The sequence below is a fragment of the Esox lucius genome, chromosome 7, assembly GCF_011004845.1.
Source record: "Esox lucius isolate fEsoLuc1 chromosome 7, fEsoLuc1.pri, whole genome shotgun sequence".
In the NCBI taxonomy this organism is placed as follows: domain Eukaryota; kingdom Metazoa; phylum Chordata; class Actinopteri; order Esociformes; family Esocidae; genus Esox; species Esox lucius.
In genome coordinates, this window is record NC_047575.1 from 12,994,682 (window position 1) to 13,018,551 (window position 23,870).

At 42.1% G+C, this 23,870-nt stretch overlaps 1 protein-coding gene across 1 annotated transcript; it reads left to right on the forward strand.

Moving 5' to 3' along the window:
* The first annotated feature begins 1,468 nt into the window (after nucleotides 1–1,468).
* Nucleotides 1,469–23,670, forward strand: ehd1b (EH-domain containing 1b). The gene is made up of 5 exons (XM_010870628.5): nucleotides 1,469–2,437; nucleotides 9,744–9,841; nucleotides 19,702–20,114; nucleotides 21,905–22,069; nucleotides 22,300–23,670. Exons 1-5 carry the CDS (start codon nucleotides 2,049–2,051, stop codon nucleotides 22,819–22,821), a joined length of 1,587 nt encoding a protein of 528 aa, XP_010868930.1. The 5' UTR covers nucleotides 1,469–2,048; the 3' UTR covers nucleotides 22,822–23,670.
* The last annotated feature ends 200 nt before the right edge of the window (nucleotides 23,671–23,870 follow it).

A 23,870-nucleotide genomic window follows, 5' to 3' on the forward strand; every position in this document is an offset into this window, starting at 1 on the left:
TTTCAGTAATATAATACCTGTTGTATGTGAATGTTGGTGGGAAATATCTACTATACATCCACTTTAAAATGCACATTTAAGAATTTGTTTAGGTATTATGTCTAGTCTGGTAGAAGATTTTTGTTGAATCCTCCCAAAATAAGGGTACATCTTTGCCTGTAACCTCCAAATTAATGATCATTAAAAAATGATCACATATATCATACACATAGATTTCTAAAGGTAATAATGTAATATATTTGTTTTGATATTATTATTTACATCTAAAAGTTTGTGTAGAGCAATATTGCACCACATAACATTATCTGTACATTGTGTTCAGGGATGTAGTGTTAAATAAAATTTAATGTGGCTAAACACTCAGATCCAGTTGGCAATTATTCTAACGACCGAGATAAAACCAACCACCATGAATGTAATCCAAAACATTGCATTTGTTGAACTGTATTGTTGGATAGCATTTGCATGCAGTTCTGTAGCATGTAATTGTCTGTATTTCAAAATCACACAAAACCCCCTCCCTAATATTATCTAGTATTTTGCGAAATTGCAATTATTTTTCAATTCAGCGGTTACGCTAAAAGACACATGCTTATTTAATCATAAAATTACATTTAAGCTGATATGTCACTCAGGGTAAGATCGTCTGACAAAAATGTTAAATATTTATAGAGTTACCACATGGTGGAGGTGTTTTAACATAAATCTGCTAGGGTGGGGCTCTTAACTGAACAGATTTCTAGATTTCACTATGACAACCCTCCCACACACCCACCTATGTAACGTCTTTTCATTTCAGATTATAAGCATCCACTGTTGGCCTCGGAAATTCCCAAGAACTCTATGAACTTACTTTCATTTTCAAATTGTAGTCACTGGATGTAGTCACTCACCTTCATCAGTTAGGTCTTTTTAATGGCACGAATATCACAGTGATATTGCAAGTTAAAGGTGATTTGAAAGTGTACTTGATATGAAATATTGTCATTTTAGCTATCAGGGTTTCCACCTAAAATGTTTAGTTTATCATGGCCCTTTACTCTCTCCGTGTAGCCATGTGTATGTATAAACAATGTAATTTAATGTCGAGATTAAACTCCATGAAGAATGATGACTCAATATAATTAAAGAACTGTACATTATATATGGGGAAATGTCACACCCAATTGAGCGATTTTTCCTACTGTGAAAAACACTAACATTAATTGTATTAATGGTGTCAGTACATGTTTTCTTTACAAGGCTACACATTGCTTTCATTTCATTCGCTCAGGTTTTAAATAAATGTGAACGCAAACAATGTATGTAAAAGTCTAGTCTAATATCTGTCAGCAGACTTTTATGATATGATTTTAATCACATCTACAACCACGAGCGAACGAATGGCTTTCCCCTTCAAATTCATTAAGCATGTGCTCACCAGACGTACATGGGAGGCTTTCTAATTTTAAAACCACCCGTTGCGTGACCAATGTTCTTTCCCGGTTCTGACGTTCCAGTAGGAGGGCTCGAGTCGAGACCGGACTGTCCGATTAAAGAAGCACCAAGGAGGGGCGCGAGGTTGTCTTACAAGGGAGGGTTTCTTGGTCTACTACTAGCCTGGCAACCAGAGCTGTGTAGTGTAGATAGTATTGTTGAGTTTAAGAATTTACTGGAGAACATATGTTGGTAGTTTAATTTCACCTGTATAAAAGTAGATGGCAAGCTAGTAACATTAACTTGAATAAAGCGTGCAGATAAACGGGCTGTCAACTATTTACAATAACGGGGTAGCTAGCTAGCTAGTTAGCTTAACCCCCCGCAGACCGTTAAGTTATCACATTATTTTGAGTACAAACCACGAGCGACATTCAGTTAGCTTACAAGGTTAGCAGACGTGGTTGGTTGTCTTGCAAATTTACTAATTCAAACTTCACCCGGGACAAGCGCTTCACCGGCGACAAACACCAGACGGTTAGCCAGCGACATCATTGAACAACTAGCTATTTAGATACAAACCGAGTTTGATAAAAGTAACTACATCTACAGTATTTGTTAATTCGGGCACCATGTTCAAAAGGGATGGCAAGAAGGACCCAGAACTGTTCCAAAATGTGTCGGAGGGGCTGAAAAAACTGTACAGGACCAAACTCTTTCCCTTGGAAGATACCTATCGCTTCCACGATTTCCATTCACCGGCTTTGGAAGATGCCGACTTTGACAACAAGCCTATGGTACTCTTGGTTGGCCAGTATTCTACAGGTAAAACCACATTTATTCGGCATCTTATGGAGCAAGACTTCCCCGGCATGCGGATAGGGCCCGAACCGACCACCGACTCCTTTATAGCGGTCATGCATGGAGAACAGGAGGGTCTGATCCCAGGCAATGCTTTAGTAGTTGACCCAAAGAAACCCTTCAGAAAACTCAACGCTTTTGGCAATGCCTTTCTTAACAGGTGAGTCTCAGTCCATTGTAACCAGCTAGCAACTTGGTTAATTGAGAATATTTTATGAGGCTCCAAATAACAGGATGGGCTGTGGTAGAACTTTTGGAGCTAGCTAGTGTTAGCTACCTTTACTCACTAGCCAGCTAATTTGTATAAATGATCATCAATGGTCAATGTAATGTTTTTTTTTCTTCCGTACCTTCATATTTGTCAATTAATTTATTCTCTTGTCATAATCTCAGATCAAATGTTCAGTGTGTGACAGAGTATTTATGAAGGAGTGGCTGTCTGTGTTGAACTTTGAGCACTCACAGCTTATGTAAGACAGAAAGGTCTGGGGTTGATGTGTTTCTGATGTTAGATGTTATCAGATCACCAAAAAGAACCATAAAGAGCAGGAACTGCCTAATTTGAATAATAACACATTTACTCTAACTAAATTATACTACTGTTCAAAAGTTTGGGGTTATTTAGAAATTCCCTTGTTTTCCATGAACCATATATTAAATTAGTTTGAATGGAAAATATAGTGAAATGAATAAGAAATATAGTAATGGACAAGGTTAGGAATTATTTTCAATTTAAATAATTGTGTCTTTCAAACTTTGCTTTCGTCAAATAATCCTCCATTTGCAGCAATTACAGGTTTGCAGACCTTTGGCATTGTAGTTTTCAGTTTGTTGAAGTAATCTGAAGAGATTTCACCTCATGCTTCCTGAAGCACCTCCCACAAGTTGGATTGGCTTGATGGGTATTTCCTACATACCATACGGACAAGCTGCTCCCACAACAGCTCCAAAGGGTTGAGATCTGGTGACTGTGCTGACCACTCCATTATAGACAGTGTACCATCTGACTGCTTCTTGCATAAATGGTTTGGAGCTGTGGTTTGGTCATTGTCCTGTTTTAAGAGGTAACTGGCTCCAATCAAGCTCCATGCACAGGGTATGGCATGGCATTGCAAAATGGAGTGATAGCCTTCCTCCTTCAAGATCCTTTTGACCCTGTACAAATCTTCCACTTTACTACCACCAAAGAACCACCATACTATCACATTGCCTTCACCATGTTTGACAGACGGCGTCAAGTGCTCTACCAGCATCTTTTCATTTGGTCTGCATCTCACAAATGTTCTTCTTTTTGATCCGAACACCTAAAAAGATTTTTGTCCATAACACTGTTTTCCAATCTTCCTCTGTCTCTCTGTTCTTTTGCCCATCTTAATCTTTTATTTTTCCCTGTCTGAGAGATGGCTTTCATTTCAACTCTGTATAGAAGGCCAGAATCCCTGAGTCGCCTCTTCACTGTTGATGTTGAGACTGGTGTTTTGCAGGTGCTCTTTAATGAAGCTGCCAGTTGAGGACCTGTGAGGTGTTTGTTTCTCTGACAATAATGTATTTGTCCTCTTGCTCAGTTGTGCCCCACTTCTTTTTTTATTCTGGTTAGCGTTTCAGGAGAAAGTTATTTGTTTCTGGACATTTTTATTCGGTAATTGAACCCTCTTGCTGATGCTTATAATTATCAGTTATTCTTTTAAAAGAATAAACTTTGATTAGCAAACACAACGTCCCAGTGGAACATAGGACTGATAGTTGCTGATAATTGGCCTCAGTACGCCTGTGTAAATACTTCATAAAACATCATCTGTTTTCAGCTGCAAGTCATTTACAAGATTAAGAATGTCTACACTTTCTGATCAATTTGATGTTATTGGACAAAAAATTTGCAATCGAGGCAAATTGAAGGAGTAAGGTAGCATGTGCAACTGGGATGCAGAGATTGCAGCATGGAGGTCCTCGAGGTACATATGCATATGTAATAACTGTAAGTACGATGGCAATTCTAAATGTGCAAAGAGGTAAATTGAAGGTGCAAGGTGCAACTGAAATGTTGGGATAGCAGCAGTGAGGTTCCCGTGGTAGACACGTACCTGTAACAACTGAGTACTTCCTATCCAACTTTGCAAGGCGGTGTTAGAGCCCAGTAGTACAAAGGGAGTAGTGCAACAAGGTCCCTGAGAGGCGGGTGGGTCTGGTTAGTGATTGGTCACGGAGTTCAGCAGGGTTACAGTAGATGGAAAGAAACTGTTCCTGAGCCTGCTGGTGTGGGAATGAAGAGACCTGTACCGCCTGCCTGATGATGGGAGGACAACAGTTTGTGGCATGGATGTGAAAGGTCCCTGATGAAGCAGACACCGCTTGTGCTGATGGACTAGACAACACTGTATTTCTGATCAGTTTAATGTTACTTTAATGGAGCATACATTTGCTTTTCTTTCAAAAACAAGGACATTTCTAAGTGACTCGACTTTTGAACAGTAGTGTAGAAAATGTTGCTTGCAAAGAAATAAAAATATTGTAGTTATTAAAGCAAGAAACAAAGGTGTGCGTAAATTTAAAATAACAGCTATGCACACAATAAAACATTTAGTTGCGTATGTAGGTGAAAAGGGTTTTCTCTGCAGTTGTGCCCAGGCCCCGGGTGAAAATTTTATTAACTAGTTACACAACTGGTTAAACCACCTTTTGCTGCACTGATATGGTTCCTGTAATGTTGATCATTGTCTCACAATGCATTGGGACAGTTTCCTCCCACTTCTCCATTAAGAACTGTTTTTTCTCAGTGACATTTGCGATACAGAGGTTAATTGAACTCCAATCAAACAATGAAAATGTCATTGCAACACTTTGGGGAAAGATGCTGTGGGAAAAACCATGAAACATTGACACCCAGCAAAATGAGCTTACGTTTTGGCTGTGTATTTCACACAATGTTGCGGTAAAAATGTAAGAATGACGCTTGCTTGCATTTCAACAGTAATCTATGTTCATGCCATCGTCAACAATCCATCGATTTGCAATCTTAAAAAAAGAAAATGTGTAACTTTAATCGGCGAGAACAACCAAATATATCTAAATTGGACTTCTATAATGCTGTTGGCGGCCTGTTAAAATAAATCATAAAGAATTTATTGTCTATTCACTTAAGTTTGATCAATGTTTTTGACTGTGTGCCAGTGGCAGTGTCCTAATGTTTTCCCCTTGGGGGCGTGCTCTTTAGCGTTCCGTTGCATTCCAATGACTACCTAACTACATTTATCAGATGTCCCGACAGGTTGGCTTGACATTCTCATTTAATAATCACTGTCGCATTAGATAATTAATGGATCCTTCAATGATGGCTGGTGTTCATGGATCCTTCAATGATGAATTTACACAAGCAGATTGGATGCTTATTCAGACAAAAGCACAACAGTTTGGAAATAATCTTCCATCTTGAAGCAATCATCCTCTAAAAGTGCCTCAACCAGTTATTGAGTGTAACTGTCAATCGCTTTTCACATAGGTGGCTCTGGGTGTCACAGCCTTGTTAACAAAATAATCATACAAATGTTGAGGCATTCCTTCACTCAGCTTGGCTTTTATGTAATAACTTTTTATGACAGTATTTTATGTACAGTATTTTGGTTGGAAATACTGTATAGAAATAGAAAGTCAGTGAGGGGGAATCTCTTCCTGACTGCACAAAATTTGGGTTGATTTTATGTTTAATTAATGGCTGCAACATATACAACACATCTTCATTGGTTGGCTTTTGTAATATGGACTTATGTTTCACTATAACTGTACTTGGGCATGCATAACCAGCACTCTGCTCAGTCCTTTCACTCTATGGTTTATATTTAAGCCTTTTATATTCAGCCTTTTTCACCTCTCTAACTTACAAAAGTTGAAACTGTATAAGATGTGTATGTATCTTTTGCTTTTTGTATGAAGGGTTGTCTTGATGCTTAGATCTGCCATTGGATATTGATTGTTTCATATTTCGCATGTCAGTGTTTGTACCACTGTTCTGCACACCTCTATTTTGAATCGGCTATGATTTTCCTTTAGGTGTGACCCAAGCTGACACTAGCCTGCCTTTTGAAGGGGTCAATCTGACAGCCACTTGAGGAATGGGTCCTCTGTATTGAACGTCATACTGGCTGACTAGTGTGGAGGTCCTGGTATTTTCAGTAGAGCTGATTCTCCCCTGGCAAAGTACTGATTTAAAGCTACAATAGAAGTACTGACCAGCTGAATTTATACTTGGCTGTTACCCTGCAACACAAGATCGTTCTCCCTGCTTTTGGTAAAACAATAATAGGCTAGATGTCTGCCTGTCTTGCAAATACCCAGTAAGTTATGCTGTATGAAAGCATGTTTGTGGTAGATTGTACTGATTTATGACTGATTAACCACCAATAGCAATTCTGTGTGTGTGTTTTTGTGGGTGGGCTAGTCAGGCTTCCAGAGCAGAAAGTCCTGAGTCAGTTATTTAATCTAGCTCTCCTTTGGCAGACAAAGAAAACTCAGGTACTGACTCTGCTGTTTCTCCATTTCTCCTTCAAAACTGGCAGCTCTTTCTGACTCAGAACATGTTTCCTTTCACTCATGGCAACGCTTTTGGCAATGCCTCACACAATGTCATTCACAAATGTACCCTTTTATTCCGGTCTCTGCATCTTCCCATCCCTGAACCTCCCGACATTACTCCAGATGAGATACCACTCAGGGTGGTGCTGTGCTGGAGAACATCTGTGCTTTCTCGAGCAGTCTGAGTTTACAGCTCACACACTCAACCCACAACACATGTCCTTTGGGCCGCGGGAACGCCAGGAATTTAGGATGAGTGGAAAATTAGAGTGGAGACTCAGGGAGAGCAGATGAAGCTGAAGGGAATTGGTAAGAAACTTTCTACAAGGGCTTTTGCTCTTGCTGAGTGAGGCATGGAGGATTGAAATCGAGGGGTTGAAGTGTATTGACAGCAGTGAGCCACGTTTAGTCATGAGTTGGAGATGAGGGAATCAGATCATGGAAAAGGTGATGTAAAAGGGTTAGGAAGATAAGAGCTCTGCCAAAAAATGTGGGAGTTCCTACCCCTCAGCAACATTGTAGAGAGAGGAAAGGGAGAAGGAAAAAACATCTTTTTTGATTTTTATTTCTTTTGTCCAGAGCGCTCTGCTCTCCATACCCTGTGGATTGCCTTTGAATCTAAGAAAGACAGTGAGTGGTAAGATAATGTTAAGTCGTACAACCCCGTCTCCAAAAAAGTTGGGGCACTGTGTGAGTTGGAAATAATAATTTAAACCCTATATTCCATAGGAAATAGTGGAAAGACAACATATCAAATGATGAAGCAGAAAACTATGTATTGTTTCTGAAAAAATATTTGCCCACTTTGAATTTGGTTTCAATGAACAACCTGGTTGAACATCTCACAATTAAGTAGGGTAATTGGTAATAGGTCAGTAACATGATTGGATATAAAATGAGCATCCCAGAGAGGATGAGTCTTTCAGAAGTAAAGATGGACATAAACGTACACCCTTTTGGGTCCCGAGGACCAGGATTGGGAAGCAATGGCATAGAATACAGCATGTTTAGGTTTGCTGTTTTGAGTGTAGCATATGGTTTTGTGCCTTGATTGGAAGGCTTCCAAAAACAATAGTCAGTCTATTTTTAGATTGGGACAAACCATATGGAGCCTTTCTACTTCTCCTCTATTGTCTTTACAAAGCACTTTGAGGATGTAGTTTGCATCAAAGCTCAGTTCCAGTAATTATCTGTCGTCCTATAGTGTGTAAACATACATTCAATACCTCAACAACGCGTTATTAAAGTTTGAATGAGAAACAGGGGTATTAATGTGTCCCATCTCAGGAACTACAGATACAGTATCTCACAAAAGTGAGTACACCCCTCACATTTTTGCAAGTATTTGATTATATCTTGTAGCAAAATGATACTTTGCTACAATGTAAAGTAGTGAGTGTGCAGCTTGTATAACAGTGTAAATTTGCTGTCCCCTCAAATTAACTCAACACACAGCCATTCAGGTCTAAACCGCTGGCAACAAAAGTGAGTACACCCCTAAGTGAAAATTTCCAAATTGGGTCCAATTAGCCATTTTCCCTTCCTGGTGTCGTGTGACTCGTTAGTGTTACAAGGTCTCAGTTGTGAATGGGGAGCAGTTGTGTTAAATTTGGTGTTATCACCCTTACACTCCCCTCATACTGGTCACTGGAAGTTCAACATGGCACCTCATGGCAAAGAACTCTCTGAGGATCTGAAAAAAAGAATTGTTGCTCTACATAAAGATGACCTAGGCTATAAGAAGATTGCCAAGACCCTGAAACCGAGCAGCAGCATGGTGGCCAAGACCATACAATGGTTTAACAGGACAGGTTCCATTCAGAACTCGCCATGGTTGACCAAAGAAGTTGAGTGCATGTGCTCAGTGTCATATCCAGAGGTTGTCTTTGGGAAATAGACGTTTGAGTGCTACCAGCATTGCTGCAAAGGTTTAAGGGGTTGGGGATCAGCCTGACAGTGCTCAGACCATATGCCGCACACTGCTTCAACTTGCTCTGCATGGCTCTTCTAAAGATGATGCACAAGAAAGCCCGCTAACAGTTTGCTGAAGACAAGCAGACTAAGGACATGGATTACTGGAACCATGTCCTGTGGTCTGATGAGACCAAGATTAACTTATTTGGTTCAGATGGTGTCCAGCATGTGTTGTGGCAACCAGGTGAGGAGTACAAAGACAAGTGTGTCTTGCCTACAGTCAAGCATGGTGGTGGGAGTGTCATGGTCTGGGGCTGCACGTGTGCTGCCGGCACTGGGGAGCCACAGTTCATTGAGGGAACCATGAATGTGTACTGTGACATACAGAAGCAGAGCATGATCCCCTCCCTTCGAAAACTGGGCCGTCGGGCAGTATTCCAAAATGATAACAACCCTAAACACATCTCCAAGACGACCACTACCTTGTTAAGGAAGCTGGGGGTAAAGGTGATGGACTGGCCAAGCATGTCTCCAGACCTAAACCCTATTGAGCATCTTTGGGGCATCCTCAAACGGAAGGTGGAGGAGCGCAAGGTCTCTAACATCCACCAGCTCTGTGATGTCGTCATGGAGGAGTGGAAGGGGACTCCAGTGGGAACCTGTGATCTCCATGCCCAAGAGGGTTATGGCAGTGCTGGAAAATAATGGTGGCCACACAAAATATTGACACTTTTGGCCCAATTTGAAAATTTTCAATTAGGGCTGTGCTCACTTTTGTTGCCAGCAGTTGAGTAATTTTGAGGGCACAGCAAATTCACACTTATAGAAGCTGTCTACTCACTGCTTTACATTGTAGCAAAGTGTTGTCACAAGAAAAGATATATCAAATATTTACAAAAATGTGAGGGGTGTACTCGCTTTTGTGAGATACTGTATTTGTGCTCAGTTTGGCTACATATCAAAACGTGTCTGTTTTTCCCTCACAGGTTTGTGTGTGCTCAGATGCCTAACGCGGTGTTGGAGAGCATCAGCATCATTGATACCCCTGGTATCCTTTCTGGAGAGAAGCAGAGAATCAGCAGAGGTTAGTGGTTCTTCTATTCATTTGACTGCTACATTGTTTTTGCTTTCGCAAACCCTCCCTTCTATTTCTGCATTTTTCTTTCAATTTTTGTTCCCTCTTCTCCTTACCCCCTGCCCCCCTTATTATTTGTCGTTCTTTTCACCTCTTACTGTCCTTATTGATCATTATGTTCTGTCTCAAGTATTATTTCACCCCACCAAGGACAGGCTACCGTATTATTACATTTTACGGACAGCCAGTCCAATTAATTTAGTCATGTAGTATGTTAAATTATTTGATTTATAGTGCCACTGAGATGCAGTAGAGATTTTCATAGTGTTGGTAAAGCAGTGGAAACTTAAGATCTGTGGGTCTGTGTTTCCAACCCTCTTATTTATAGTACAGCATAACCGCCTAGTCTGAGTTGTGTGAAGAACTCCTGTGCATGTGATCTGCTTCAGTAGGCACCACCTCCTGTTATACGTGTGCTCCTACAAGGGTTCTGTAAGCATGTGAACAATAGTGATGGGAACAAAAACACTGAGTTGTTTAAGGTGAGGGTGTCTGAAGCCGTTGAATGTGAGTGGACTAAGGAAGACGGGGGTCAGACCCCTGTGTTGGGCACGGTGACAATAGAATGGCTGTGAGATGAAGGACCCAACAGGGAGGAAGGCGATCAGGGGCCAGGAAACTGTAGGGGCCTCAGAGAGGGACTGACAGAGGTGGAGGCTTGAGGGTTAGGGCCTAACACTGACATCTGGGCAGGATGGACATAATGTTCTATAGACATCATGGGAGGAACTGTTAATACTACTCACTCACAACTCTCTTATTTGACTACGTTTACATCAGGCCCCAGGGATTTGTTTTATCTTTATTCATATGTGCCTCTAGATCTGTTGGTCTGTCCACTCTGATACACTAATCTCTTAAACCTGGAACCATTAGAAATGGAAAGCTAATGAATGGGGAGGGGCAGTTTGACTGACAATTTCAGAAACTCACCAGTGACATTAAAAGGTTTACAGATACAGTCCCCAAGCCAGCAAGGGAAACATCTGTGGTTCTGTCCCTGAGTAAGACCGTTAACGTTAACAGCTGCCTTTTGCTGAAGGTATTCATTTGTTTTCGGTTAACATACCCTTATTTTATTTTAAGGTATATAAATGATTATTACATTGGCGGGGGTTAAAATGTCTTTCCTAGTCACTGTGGATCGTACTCTGTCCTGTACTCCCTTCTCCACCTCTGAGTGATAGGACATGTATGTGCATGCCTCAGACCAGCTCAGACACTAAAGATGAGTATCAGCAGGCTAGGCAAATGGAGTTAGGCCTAACTGAAGAACAGAACAGAGGGGGTTTACACAAACCCTATATAGCCTGATCCCTGAGCGAGTTGACCCCTGGAGTAGCGGAGCACTATATGGGACATTTTCTGTTTTGTTATTTTGTCACTTTTTCTTGTGCGGTAGATGTGAAAAGACTGTTGGAATACTGGAAATGTAATGACATGCTGAGAAGTTTGAAGAAGTGTTGTTTGTTTGGAACAGTCATTTGATCCACTGGAGCTCAAACTGATAGTGAATCTAAAAGTCAGGAGGAGGAGCTGCAGTGTTCTTCTCTCCCACAAGAGGAAAACCCTGAATAAATAACAGAAGTTACATGTTGCTCTGATGTTATAAAAGTATTGCATGCAATACTGATGTCTTGCAATACTGGAGATGTACCCTAATTCTGCAGCCTGACCCCATAGAGGCCCATAGTCTGCAAGACTTTAACCTGTATGGGCCAGATACACCCTGGTGTGAGGCTTTCACATGGCAGGTTAGTCACCCTGGGGGACATGTGAGAGAATGCTCGTCTGTATGCCACTGGGTCACCTCAGGGTGAGAGTATAAGGACAGAGTACAGACAGTCTGCTGTGGAAATAGAGATGCAATAATACTGAGAATGTAAGGAAAAACAGACTTTCATATTTGGTCTTTAAAAGTTGTTTGAACTTGCTGAGGGCAGGCAGTCACATTAGTGTTGAAATTAAGGGAACTGATGTGATGGGAAAGAGGTGTGATGTAGCTTCCTCAGAAAGCACTTGGCTGTAGAGCTTTCATGCATTGACTGGACAGGGTATTGAACACCAGAATTAATGTACTAGTGAGAGTGCAGAAGTCACAGACATTTGTAGATTGCTACATATTGTGCTCATAATTAGTGCTGTCAAACTATTAAGATAATTAATTGTGATTAATCGCAAAAACATCTGTAGTAAATATTTTAGAATGTATTCAAATTTGTATAAACTTTTTTGTTTAAAAGGCTGTGCATTATATAATTTTTAAATGTTTATTTTAAGCTATGGACCGTGCTTGATTTGAAATTAAATAAGTGCCGGAGCAGCTTTTCCCCAAGTTGGTCCATTAGAACAGGGTATATCATGGCCCTTACATTTCTCCCCCTCAAATTACCACAGTGTTTCCCTCTTATTGTAATGACATCGGCTAATTTGTGATTTGCCACCATAGAGAAACAAAATATTTTTATGAATATAATTTTTTTTTCCTTCCAAAGCTGGGTACAGTTTACGCGAGCATAGGAGCAGAGCAACAATGTCTTGGACCTGACTGTCTGAGTATCAAACTTGCGAGTCAGGTCAGAGAAACGTTACTGGCTTTGTCTGTGCACTCACATGTTTGTGTTGACCTGTCCGTAAGTGTCTGTCACATTGACATAAAGACGGTAGCCATAGTCTGAGTAACAACCAAAGATAAGAAGCAAGTTGGCTAACTAACTGTCACAACTCGATAGCTACAATGGTCTACAATAGAGTAGCGTCATGCAGGCAACATTAGAGATTCAGCAGCAACAATGAGATCGGTTTTCATATTTTGCCTTCAACATTACATTACAGCCATAACATTATGACCACCTGCCTAATATTGCCGAGGTCCCCTTTTTGCCGCAAAAACAGCCCTGACCCGTGGACTCCCCTAGACCTCTGAAGGTGTGCTGTGGTATCTGGCACCAAGACGTTAGCAGCAGATCCTTTAAGTCCTGTGAGTTGTGAGGTGGGGCCTCCATGGATCAGACATGTTTGTCCAGCACATCCCACAGATGCTCAATTGGATTGAGATCTGGGGACTTTTGAGGCCATGTCAACACCTTGAACTCGTTGTTGTGTTCCTCAAATCATTCCTGAACCATTTTTGTTTTGTGGCAGGGGGCATTATCCTGCTGAAAGGGGCCAATGCCATCAGGGAATACCGTTGCCAATGCCATCAGGGAATACCGTTGTCAAAGTAACATCCACATGAATGGCAGGACCCAAGGTTTCCCAGAAGAACATTGCTCAAAGCATCACCTGCCTCTGCCGGCTTGCATTCTTCCCATAGTGTTAAAATATATTACTATAAAATATATTATTATATTATATATAACCTACCAACTGGTCTGTGGGTAAATTGTCATCTACCCAGCTTCCTTGTAATTTATTTAAAACTAGAAAGCCCTCTTCTCACAGTAACATTCATTTAGCTAGACAATCTCATGCATCCCTCGGCTCCATTCTCTCTCCATTCTCTAACACAGAAGAGCTGACATTTTTATATTATTTATTTAAAGAGTTTTTGTTTGTAATTGTTTTTGTTGATCATTCCTTTCAAGAAATAATAATTTTTTTTTTTTTTATAAATGAAGGGAAAAAGAACCTTCCTGAATCCTGTCACCATTGACAGTTGACTGATTTATAGCCTAAATGTGCATAGAATAAGAGTTAGGCATATTTTACTTATTGGAATATGTTGTATTTCTTCTCTCCCAAAAATATTTAAATCAGAACCAGGATTCGATAAGAACTGGATTCGATAAGCAGAATCAGAATTTTGCAGAAACTGCTATGTTTGGTGAAAAGACTCAAGTCATTCAAGTAATTCTACCAGAGAATGGCTCAGGAGAAATTGAATCAACTAGTCTAAAGAAGGACAGTTTTATTGCTTCTTTAATCAGCACAACAGTTTTCATCTGTGCTAACAATTTCAAAAGGGTTTTCTAATGAACAATTAGCCTTTTAAAATGATAAACCTGAATTAGCAAACACAATGGGCCATTGGAACACAGGACTGGGGGTTGCTGATAATGGGCCTCTGTAAATTTCCAAAAACAAGGACATTTCTTAGTGACCTCAAACTTTTGAACGGTAGTGTATACACATACATACTAAGCATAAGGCACCAGTCCAGTTGTTGCCAACGGGAAGCCCTGGGACAGTCATTAGTAACTTATGGAAAATGTACTGCTGCAGTTTCCCTAAACCCGGCTCTTATCTCTCTATAACACACTGCTTCAGTTTACATACACACAGACATTCTGCTTTGGTGTACATAAACACGTATACACACATTTTAGGAATCTCTGTCCTTCTGGGGACAGTTATTCACATTCACTATCCTATTTAACCTTACCTTTAACCATGCCACTAACTCAAATTCTCCAACTAAACTGTATGTGAAATTTGACCCTAAACCAGAAGTATCATTCTGATGGTCACAAGGGATTGCCACAAGGTGAAATAACCCAGCGGGTTAGGAAAATGTGAACACACACACACAGGAAACCCACACCAGAGTCAATCCAAGGTCACTTCAGAACACTTCCCCATTTTCCCTGTGGCACATGTTTAAATTAAAGGTATTTTCCCCCTCATCTCACTCCAGACCCCACTACGGTGGTCCCCATCTTTTTGTTTCCATTCATCTAACAGGATGTGTCCACATCATGGTTGGTAGTTGTAGTGTGTTAATAGGTACACCTGTCCCCATCTGGTTTTAAGACATTGTAAGGGCAGTTAATCATCTCCTCAGGTCTTCTGACTTTGTTCCCTTTCACTCCCTCTGCTCCCGGGTTACTTTACAATTCTGTTAATCATAATCCTCTGTCCTGCTAGACTATGGGAAAATAGTTTTCTATTTATGTAGTTGACTTTTGGACTGTAGTTGGGCTTTTCCTTACAAGGTCACTTTTGTCTCAAGGGTTGGAATAGTGCAGCTATATTTTATTTCAGTCTGAAGGAATATGGTTTTAAATATATCAGGTATCAATTGCCTGTGTGTTAAAAAACTTTGTTTTCCCCAGTTTTGAAGGCCTGGTCCAGTCCAGTGTAAGTTGTTCACTTGAACCCAGTTCTATGCACCAAACCCAAATGTTCCCCCACAAGGGGCCACAACCCTTAGTTTGTAACCACTGGAGTAGTGAATCTAGGTTACTTCATCTGTGAAGGGGAGGAAAGTGAATCTAGGTTACTTCATCTGTGGAGGGGAGGAAAGTGAATCTAGGTTACTTCATCTGTAAAGGGGAGGAAGGTGAATCTAGGTTACTTCATCTGTGAAGGGGAGGAAGGTGAATGAGGTGACGTCCTTGTCACTGTAGCGTGTCCTGCCAGCCCAGTTAGACTGGTGGTTCTTTATTTACTGTCTACAGTACATGCTAGAGGTGCTTCCTTGTGTCACTGGTCTTCTCTCACACTCAAAAAACCCTTGGCAATGAACAGCTGTTAAAAAATGTTGCCATGTCTGCTGTCAGCAAGCTGGAAGAGATTGAATTTATGTGGTGAACCAGTTACAACAGATTGCTAATGCTACGTGGCTGATGCCTTAACCTCAAAGGATAAGGTGTGGTCATGTTTGTCTGTTTATATTTCAGAGACTAATCATGTTCATTTTATTAGTTTTTAATTCATTTATTAAATACAATAATTCACACAGACATTGAATTGTGTGACCTGAGGCCAGACAGGATTTAAATATGTTGTGCCAACAAATAGGCCATTAGCCATTGTATTGTCAAATGGAAATGTCCCTCCCGTGAAAATATTTCTAGATCCTTCCTCTGAGCTCAGCCTTTCCATTAACATGAGAGGGCATGCCGTGTGAATGGGCCGCTGATGTGGAAACCTGAACATTTCCCATAATGTTCCAGAGGGGATGTCATGCTGCCCAGGCTCCTGTTGTGTCAACCAGGACATGCCTCATCTCTCCTCCCTAGTGGCATGTGTGAAGGGGTTGAATTTCCAGCACTACCATGAACCTCAACACCAGTAATGTAGCTTCCATGAAGCAAGGCCAGTGGGGTTCACTGCCTCTGACCAGCTTGTCAGGAAGAGGGCCACATAATAGGAAGTGGTTCCAGGGAGGGGGTAGTTCATTTTTCAGGTTTCAGTTCAGACATCTGGTACACAGTTAATATCTAAGCTAAACTCGTGCAATTAACTGACAAGGGGTTTATGATGGAATCAGCATGATGTTTCCAGTGAACTGTGCGTGATGTCGTACTGTTTAGCTTCCAAGATGCATTCCGACAGGCTTGCTGCTCTCTGAAGGACAGCTGAGCAGGTCTATTTCTGAGCCATGCTGGTACGGTCTCACATTTCTGATCTATGGTTCATTAGCATCCGAGTATGACACAGACATTCTCAACCAGTGCAGCATTGTTTGGATTCACTGGACATCCACTCCATCATTGCACTGGACACTGCCTTACTCTCCATCGTTACACTGGACACTGCCTTACTCTCCATCGTTACACTGGACACTGTGCCTTATTCTCCATCGTTACACTGGACACTGTGCCTTACTCTCCATCGTTACACTGGACACTGTGCCTTACTCTCCATCGTTACACTGGACACTGTGCCTTACTCTCCATCGTTACACTGGACACTGTGCCTTACTCTCCATCGTTACACTGGACACTGTGCCTTACTCTCCATCGTTACACTGGACACTGTGTGCCTTACTCTCCATCGTTACACTGGACACTGTGTGCCTTATTCTCCATCGTTACACTGGACACTGTGTGCCTTATTCTCCATCGTTACACTGGACACTGTGTGCCTTATTCTCCATCGTTACACTGGACACTGTGTGCCTTATTCTCCATCGTTACACTGGACACTGTGTGCCTTATTCTCCATCGTTACACTGGACACTGTGTGCCTTACTCTCCATCGTTACACTGGACACTGTGCCTTACTCTCCATCGTTACACTGGACACTGTGTGCCTTATTCTCCATCGTTACACTGGACACTGTGTGCCTTATTCTCCATCGTTACACTGGACACTGTGTGCCTTATTCTCCATCGTTACACTGGACACTGTGTGCCTTATTCTCCATCACTGCACAGGACACTGTGCCTCCATCATTTAAAATGAGATCTCTCAGGCTTCAGTTCCATGCGTGTGTCCACAGCAGATATGAAGGAAGGAAGATGGGGGCGAGGAGGAAGAGGTTTCGCTGTGCTTGTGGAACAACAAATGGAAAGTAACTTCCATTAGGTTCGCGTTTACATCCTCTATTAATTAGCTCAGACTGGGGCCTGGGTTCGGAGTAAATCCTCTCTCAATTTAAAACAAATAATGAATATGAGTGGAAGACAAGACCCCAACCAACCTAACCTTTTGAATTCTTGAAACTGAAACGCAATTGACCCTGACATTATCCGTATCAGTGATTAGGCAGATCATTGATTAAGATGATAGATAATGCCATGTGTGAAACAGACTTTGGCTATGCCAGACATACAGTCTCAGTGGGTGGTGTGATGTGAGGTTTTAAATTGTCCAAGACATTCCGAAATGCCCCTCCCTATTGTGATTGAGCTCACCTTTTAAGGCAGGTTAGTCCACAGATTGAACTTCACCAGAGGATAGTTAACCTTCAGATAAAGTAGGAACAATTGTGACCTTTGTTTAGATACATCTTTTATGAGCACCACATCCTTTCTTCCAGTGAGATAAAGAGGTCCTGTCCTCGTGGACTCTGGGACTCCAGAGTAGGTCCAGAGAGTACGCATCCTGCTGACATGACACAAGACCAATGACACGGTTTTATCGACTCGCTGTGTCGGATATTGTCTCTGGTCTTCACCCAGACAATCACTAATCCGAAGACAGGAAAACATAGGAGGTTCTACACACACAGACAGGCGTGTGCCTTCACGGCATCTGTGTTAATCAGCACAAATATTATTTTATTTATGAGCTATGAGTATGTAGCCCTAACCTATATATTGCGTGAAAACAAACAGCTCAGCACCATTCACAATGGGGATCTGGAGTAGATTTGTGAGAGAGGAAGAGACTGCGAGATAAAGAGACATCTGTTTTGCACAGCTCGAACAGAACGCTGAGTCAGCCTGTTCTCTGCCTGGTGCTTCCCACACCCATTAAGACACCATGTGGATGTTGATAGTCCTTTAGAATTAGAATGGCCATGACTACTGTCAGTATGACTGCTATCTGTTTTGTCTTTTCCGCCACCCTGCTGCCCTCCAGTTCTATACAGAAGGAGCAAATAAATAACTGTTTTAAACCGAAGCATGGAAGAGGTCTCTCTCTGGGCTCAGTGTCTCTGCTGCACAATTTATGCTCCTAAGGCTCTTTCCTGTTTGGCATTCAGGGGAGGATGTGTCTGTGTGGTGGTGGGGAGAAGACATCTAGTTCAGGGGAGGATGTGTCTGTGTGGTGGTGGGGAGAAGACATCTAGTTCAGGGGAGGATGTGTCTGTGTGGAGAAGACATCTAGTTCAGGGGAGGATGTGTCTGTGTGGAGAAGACATCTAGTTCAGGGGAGGATGTGTCTGTGTGGAGAAGACATCTAGTTCAGGGGAGGATGTGTCTGTGTGGTGGTGGGGAGAAGACATCTAGTTCAGGGGAGGATGTGTCTGTGTGGAGAAGACATCTAGTTCAGGGGAGGATGTGTCTGTGTGGAGAAGACATCTAGTTCAGGGGAGGATGTGTCTGTGTGGAGGTGGGGAGAAAGACCTCTAGTTCAGGGGAGGATGTGTCTGTGTGGAGGTGGGGAGAAAGACCTCTAGTTCAGGGGAGGATGTGTCTGTGTGGAGAAGACATCTAGTTCAGGGGAGGATGTGTCTGTGTGGAGGTGGGGAGAAGACCTCTAGTTCAGGGGAGGATGTGTCTGTGTGGAGGTGGGGAGAAAGACATCTAGTTCAGGGGAGGATGTGTCTGTGTGGAGAAGACATCTAGTTCAGGGGAGGATGTGTCTGTGTGGAGAAGACATCTAGTTCAGGGGAGGATGTGTCTGTGTGGAGGTGTGGAGAAGACATCTAGTTCAGGGGAGGATGTGTCTGTGTGGAGGTGGGGAGAAGACATCTAGTTCAGGGGAGGATGTGTCTGTGTGGAGAAGACATCTAGTTCAGGGGAGGATGTGTCTGTGTGGAGAAGACATCTAGTTCAGGGGAGGATGTGTCTGTGTGGAGAAGACATCTAGTTCAGGGGAGGATGTGTCTGTGTGGAGATGGGGAGAAAGACATCTAGTTCAGGGGAGGATGTGTCTGTCACATGGGTCTTGCAATGATAGAAATTCTACTTTCTCCATTTCTACGCTCTGCCTGTCAAAGATAAAGGGCCTGTGTCTGTGTCACTACGAGGACAGAGAGAACGATGGAGGAGGGTGTTGTTTAGTTAATGTTTTCCTGGCACAGGAAAAACATTTTGTCTTTGTCATTGTGAAATCTATCTGTTTTTGGATCTGTGGCTGGGGGTATGTGTGTCTGTTCCCGTGTGGAGAAAGGCCATGGAGACAGGATGAGCTGAAGTGGCAGTGGAATCTGAGCTGATTGATATGGATAGAACAAAAAAAACAGCAACACACCCAGTCAAGTTGCTGTGAATTGCTGTGCATATTTTCACTCCTTATATAATGGCCAGTACCACTTTTTTTTTTCTTTCTGGAATTTATGGTTGAATGCATCTGCTGCCATTTTCATATAATTGAAATGTAATCCTTTTTATTTTACTGATGTTTTGAAGATTTCACACCCCTTATGAAGTACAAAAAAGAAAATTACTTTTCCTCTTTCCTTTCTGTAGGTTATGACTTTGCTGCAGTGCTTGAGTGGTTTGCTGAGCGCGTTGACCGCATTATCCTGCTCTTCGACGCCCATAAACTGGACATTTCGGATGAGTTTTCTGAGGTGATCCGCGCCCTGAAGAACCATGAGGACAAGATGCGGGTGGTGCTGAACAAGGCCGACCAGATCGGCACACAGCAGCTGATGAGGGTGTATGGTGCCCTCATGTGGTCTCTTGGTAAAATTGTGGGCACTCCAGAAGTGATCCGGGTGTACATTGGTTCTTTCTGGGCTCAGCCACTTCTGGTTCCGGACAACCGGAAGCTTTTTGAGGCTGAGGAACAGGACCTGTTCAAGGACATCCAGGGCCTTCCTCGGAATGCGGCTCTGAGAAAGCTTAATGACCTCATCAAGCGGGCTCGCCTTGCCAAGGTGAGACCTAGGATAAAATGTTGTCTTATTGGATTATTTTCTAACCCTCAATGTGTCAACTTTGATCAATAGGTTCAGATAATGATTAACCTCGTCCCGAGGCTATTCCACATGTAAGCATAGAGGCCAGGAACACTTTCCATTCAAAGTTGGCCCCTTGAGGGGGAATTCACATTTCATTTTAGCAGGTAACAATACTGTGAGGCAGGGTTCCAAATGGAGGCAGCACTCCTGCAGGAACAGGTGCTGTATACTTGCAAAAACGCTCCTTATAACCGACAACTAAGAAAAATTCCCTACTTTCTAGCTACTTAATTAACAAATTACATAGCTGAGCTTGCAAGCTAATCGCCTCACTGAGAAAACTAGCCTTAAAAATGTGGTAGATGGGAATCTCAGTTGTTGAGGGATCTATCCCAATAAGAAGTACAAACACAATCTGTTGGCAAGACACTGGCCAGATGGAATTATACCAGGGATGGAAATTAGCACCAGCCAAATGCGGGTGATTTTGTGTTGTGGCGGGTAAACTCGCTTCACCTACCGGCCACCATTGCAGGTAAATAAAAATAGCATACTGTTTCACCCAGACATTTTAGAAGTGGCGCAGATTTAAAAAAAATGTGGCGTTACATCGCAGGCGTTAAGAGGTCCGCTGAGAAAACATCTCAGGAGGAGCCAGTGGACAAAGAGGCGAAAGTCCAAAAAGTTTTTTTAAAGAACCATGGAGAAAAGCAGACAATGGGGAGTCCCGCAATTGGTTAGTTTACGACGAGACAAATCTGATAATGTACTGCTCTGTATGTCGTCAACACGCTTCACATTGTTGGTTAAAAACAAGAAAGTGGCTGGTAAAAACATTGAGTGGCTGGTAGATTTTGAAATCCACCAGCCACAGTGGCCGGTGGACAACATTTTTTATTTCCATCCCTGAATTATACTGAGGCACAACACTAATATTCTTCCTAAATCAGTCAAAAAAATTACCTGGTAACCTGGAAGTTGACTTTGTGTGAGAAACTGCACTTTAGTTAAAATGACAGAAGCTGTGCTAGCTTATGACAACACTGCCATCTGTCAATTTGAAGACATGACGAAGGCAAAAACAAATTCTCAACGTAATGTTTCACTACTTGCATCGTCACAGTATATCCAAGCCCTAGGCCTAGTGTCATTTATAGAAAACAGTAATTGGCTCCTGTTTAAAGTCAATAATCCCATATATGTGACAGGTGCAATCAGTGAATTAGGAGACAAACTTTCTTAAACTAGTTTCGCAGTGTATCCCTTTATTGCATGTACTGCTTTCAGTTTGCACACTTTTGTCAGAGCTGCATCAGAAACACCAGCATAGTGGGAGAATGTTTAAATATGCAGATTGAGCCAATGGCTGTTGAGATGCACATTTCTGGTGCTTTTCCTATATGTTACAAAGGGCGCATTTGAAGCAAGGGTCCATTGGACCTTAAGCGTAGAGACGGTGAGTCAGCTGAAGTGCAGGACACATGGGGAACGGAGGGAGGGATATGCTTTGTCTGGCCTGGGGTGGATGCTTTCAGTACCCGAGTGTAAGCTGCATCTACACCAGTCATAAAAACACCCTAGACACAGAAGAAAACAGGAACGACTTGGGGAATAAATGAACGTGGGTCTTACCAGGCCACTTCCGAGATGGGTACGGCAGCAGCATAGATTGCCAGGTCTCCATAGAGGTAGACTACCATGCAGATGTAGTGTTTGGGGACGAGACTAGATAATGACTATTTACAATAAACATTTCCTCCCTCCAGGTCCATGCATACATCATCAGCTCTCTAAAGAAGGAGATGCCCAATATGTTTGGGAAGGAGAATAAGAAGAAAGAGCTGATTGCCAACCTGGGAGAGATCTATGCAAGGATTGAAAAAGAGCACCAGATCTCACCTGGAGATTTCCCCAAACTAGCTAAGATGCAGGTACACCAATATACATGATATTTTTCCCTCCCGTAGGTTATGTTGAAGGTGCTGCACATAGCTTTCACATGGTGGAGTTGAAATTTGAGTTTAATGCAACAACACATAAAAGAATAACAACTCTGTGTAGCATTTTTAACCGGAGTAGTCTTGTAAGTAGTGGATGAACATTGCAAGTTGCTTTCCTTGACTAGAACTCCCCGGACCTAATTTTGCCTTTATGAATGCAGGAGATCTTGGCAAACCAGGACTTCAGTAAGTTCCAGGCAGTGAAGCCCAAGCTGCTGGAGGCTGTTGAAGACATGCTAGCCAACGACATTGCCAAACTCATGACCCTCGTCCGCCAGGAGGAGGCAGCAATGCCCAGCCAAGCAGTCCAAGGTGGCGCATTTGAAGGCACCATGAACGGTCCTTTCGGCCATGGCTATGGCGAGGGTGCAGGGGAAGGCATCGATGAGCTGGAGTGGGTGGTGGCGCGAGACAAACCAACCTACGATGAAATATTCTACACACTGTCTCCAGTCAACGGCAAAGTGTCCGGTGCCATGGCCAAGAAGGAAATGGTGAAGTCCAAGCTGCCCAACACAGTGCTGGGAAAGATCTGGAAGTTGGCCGACGTAGATAAGGATGGTTTCCTGGACGACGAAGAGTTTGCCCTAGCCAATCACTTGATCAAGGTGAAGCTTGAGGGGCATGAGCTGCCCACTGATCTGCCAGAACACCTTATCCCCCCCTCCAAAAGGGGGCTGTAGAATTGGATGTGTCATACAAAATGTGGCATTGGCATAGAACAAGTAGGAGGGGTTGAGTAGGACGAGTGAAAAGGGAAGGAGTTAGGATTTTGTCCCAAAGGAAATGTGACAGTCCGTGGTGGTTTGAGAGGAAAGTCTAGTTAGTTTGTTCTGAACGATGTGGTGGAGGTCTTGGTCGGACTATGGAAATGTGACTAGTTGTGGTGTTGTCGGCAAATTAATGTTAGAGACTATATATGACAATAACCATAGTCTATACAAAGAAAAAATAAACATTTCTAACTTATTCATTACCTGAATCCCTGATCTTAATACTTATTTTTCTCATCATTAGCTTCATATGGCCTTAGAGTTAATGTGTACACTCAGAACGATCACATTCATTCTACTTATTGAGCCATCCTGAATTGCATGCATTGTAGGCCCATCCCTTTACATTTTTCCTGCGAAACATTCAGTCTTCCATTAAGTTTGATATGATTTGTGTCTGAGTTTAGTTAATTGTTTATTCTACTTAGAAATGTTTAATCATAACATGGTATAATTCCTAATCAAAAACATCTGTGTATGTTTAGCATTTCCAAAAGCCAAAAAGCAAAGTGTTCTTAGAATTTGAGAATAACAAGAGTTCTCTTCAGAATGACCCATAACAACTGACAATACAGTATACCGTTGTATTCTTCCAAGCATGCCAAATACTTTTTTCTTGTGTAGACATGCAGAATAATAATCCGCCTTCAATTTACAAAATATAGAAAAGGTCAGAAATTCATTTTGTCAATGACTTGTTTTTGGCACTCTGATAAACTAGTGTGTTGGACAACCTTTGTCTTAAAAGGCCCCTGTAAAGCATACATAGTGTCAAAAACATGCATGTGATATAGCCTAAGCTACATTTTGTGCATTTGTTTGGTTAACTCTGATATCCAATTCATGCCCAGAGGGTTTCCATTAGGGCTTTAAAATGCATTAACAAAATATTGTCTTTACAAAGGGACATTCAGTATGCATTGGTAAGATATCTCAAAATATGTTTATGGAAAACCCAT

Coding starts and splice junctions, on each gene's coding strand:
- ehd1b (XM_010870628.5), top strand. CDS start 2,049: ATGTTCAAAAGGGATGGCAAGAAGGACCCAGAACTGTTCCAAAATGTG. Junction 2,438..9,743: donor GGCAATGCCTTTCTTAACAG/GTGAGTCTCAGT, acceptor TTTCCCTCACAG/GTTTGTGTGTGCTCAGATGC. Junction 9,842..19,701: donor GAAGCAGAGAATCAGCAGAG/GTTAGTGGTTCT, acceptor TCCTTTCTGTAG/GTTATGACTTTGCTGCAGTG.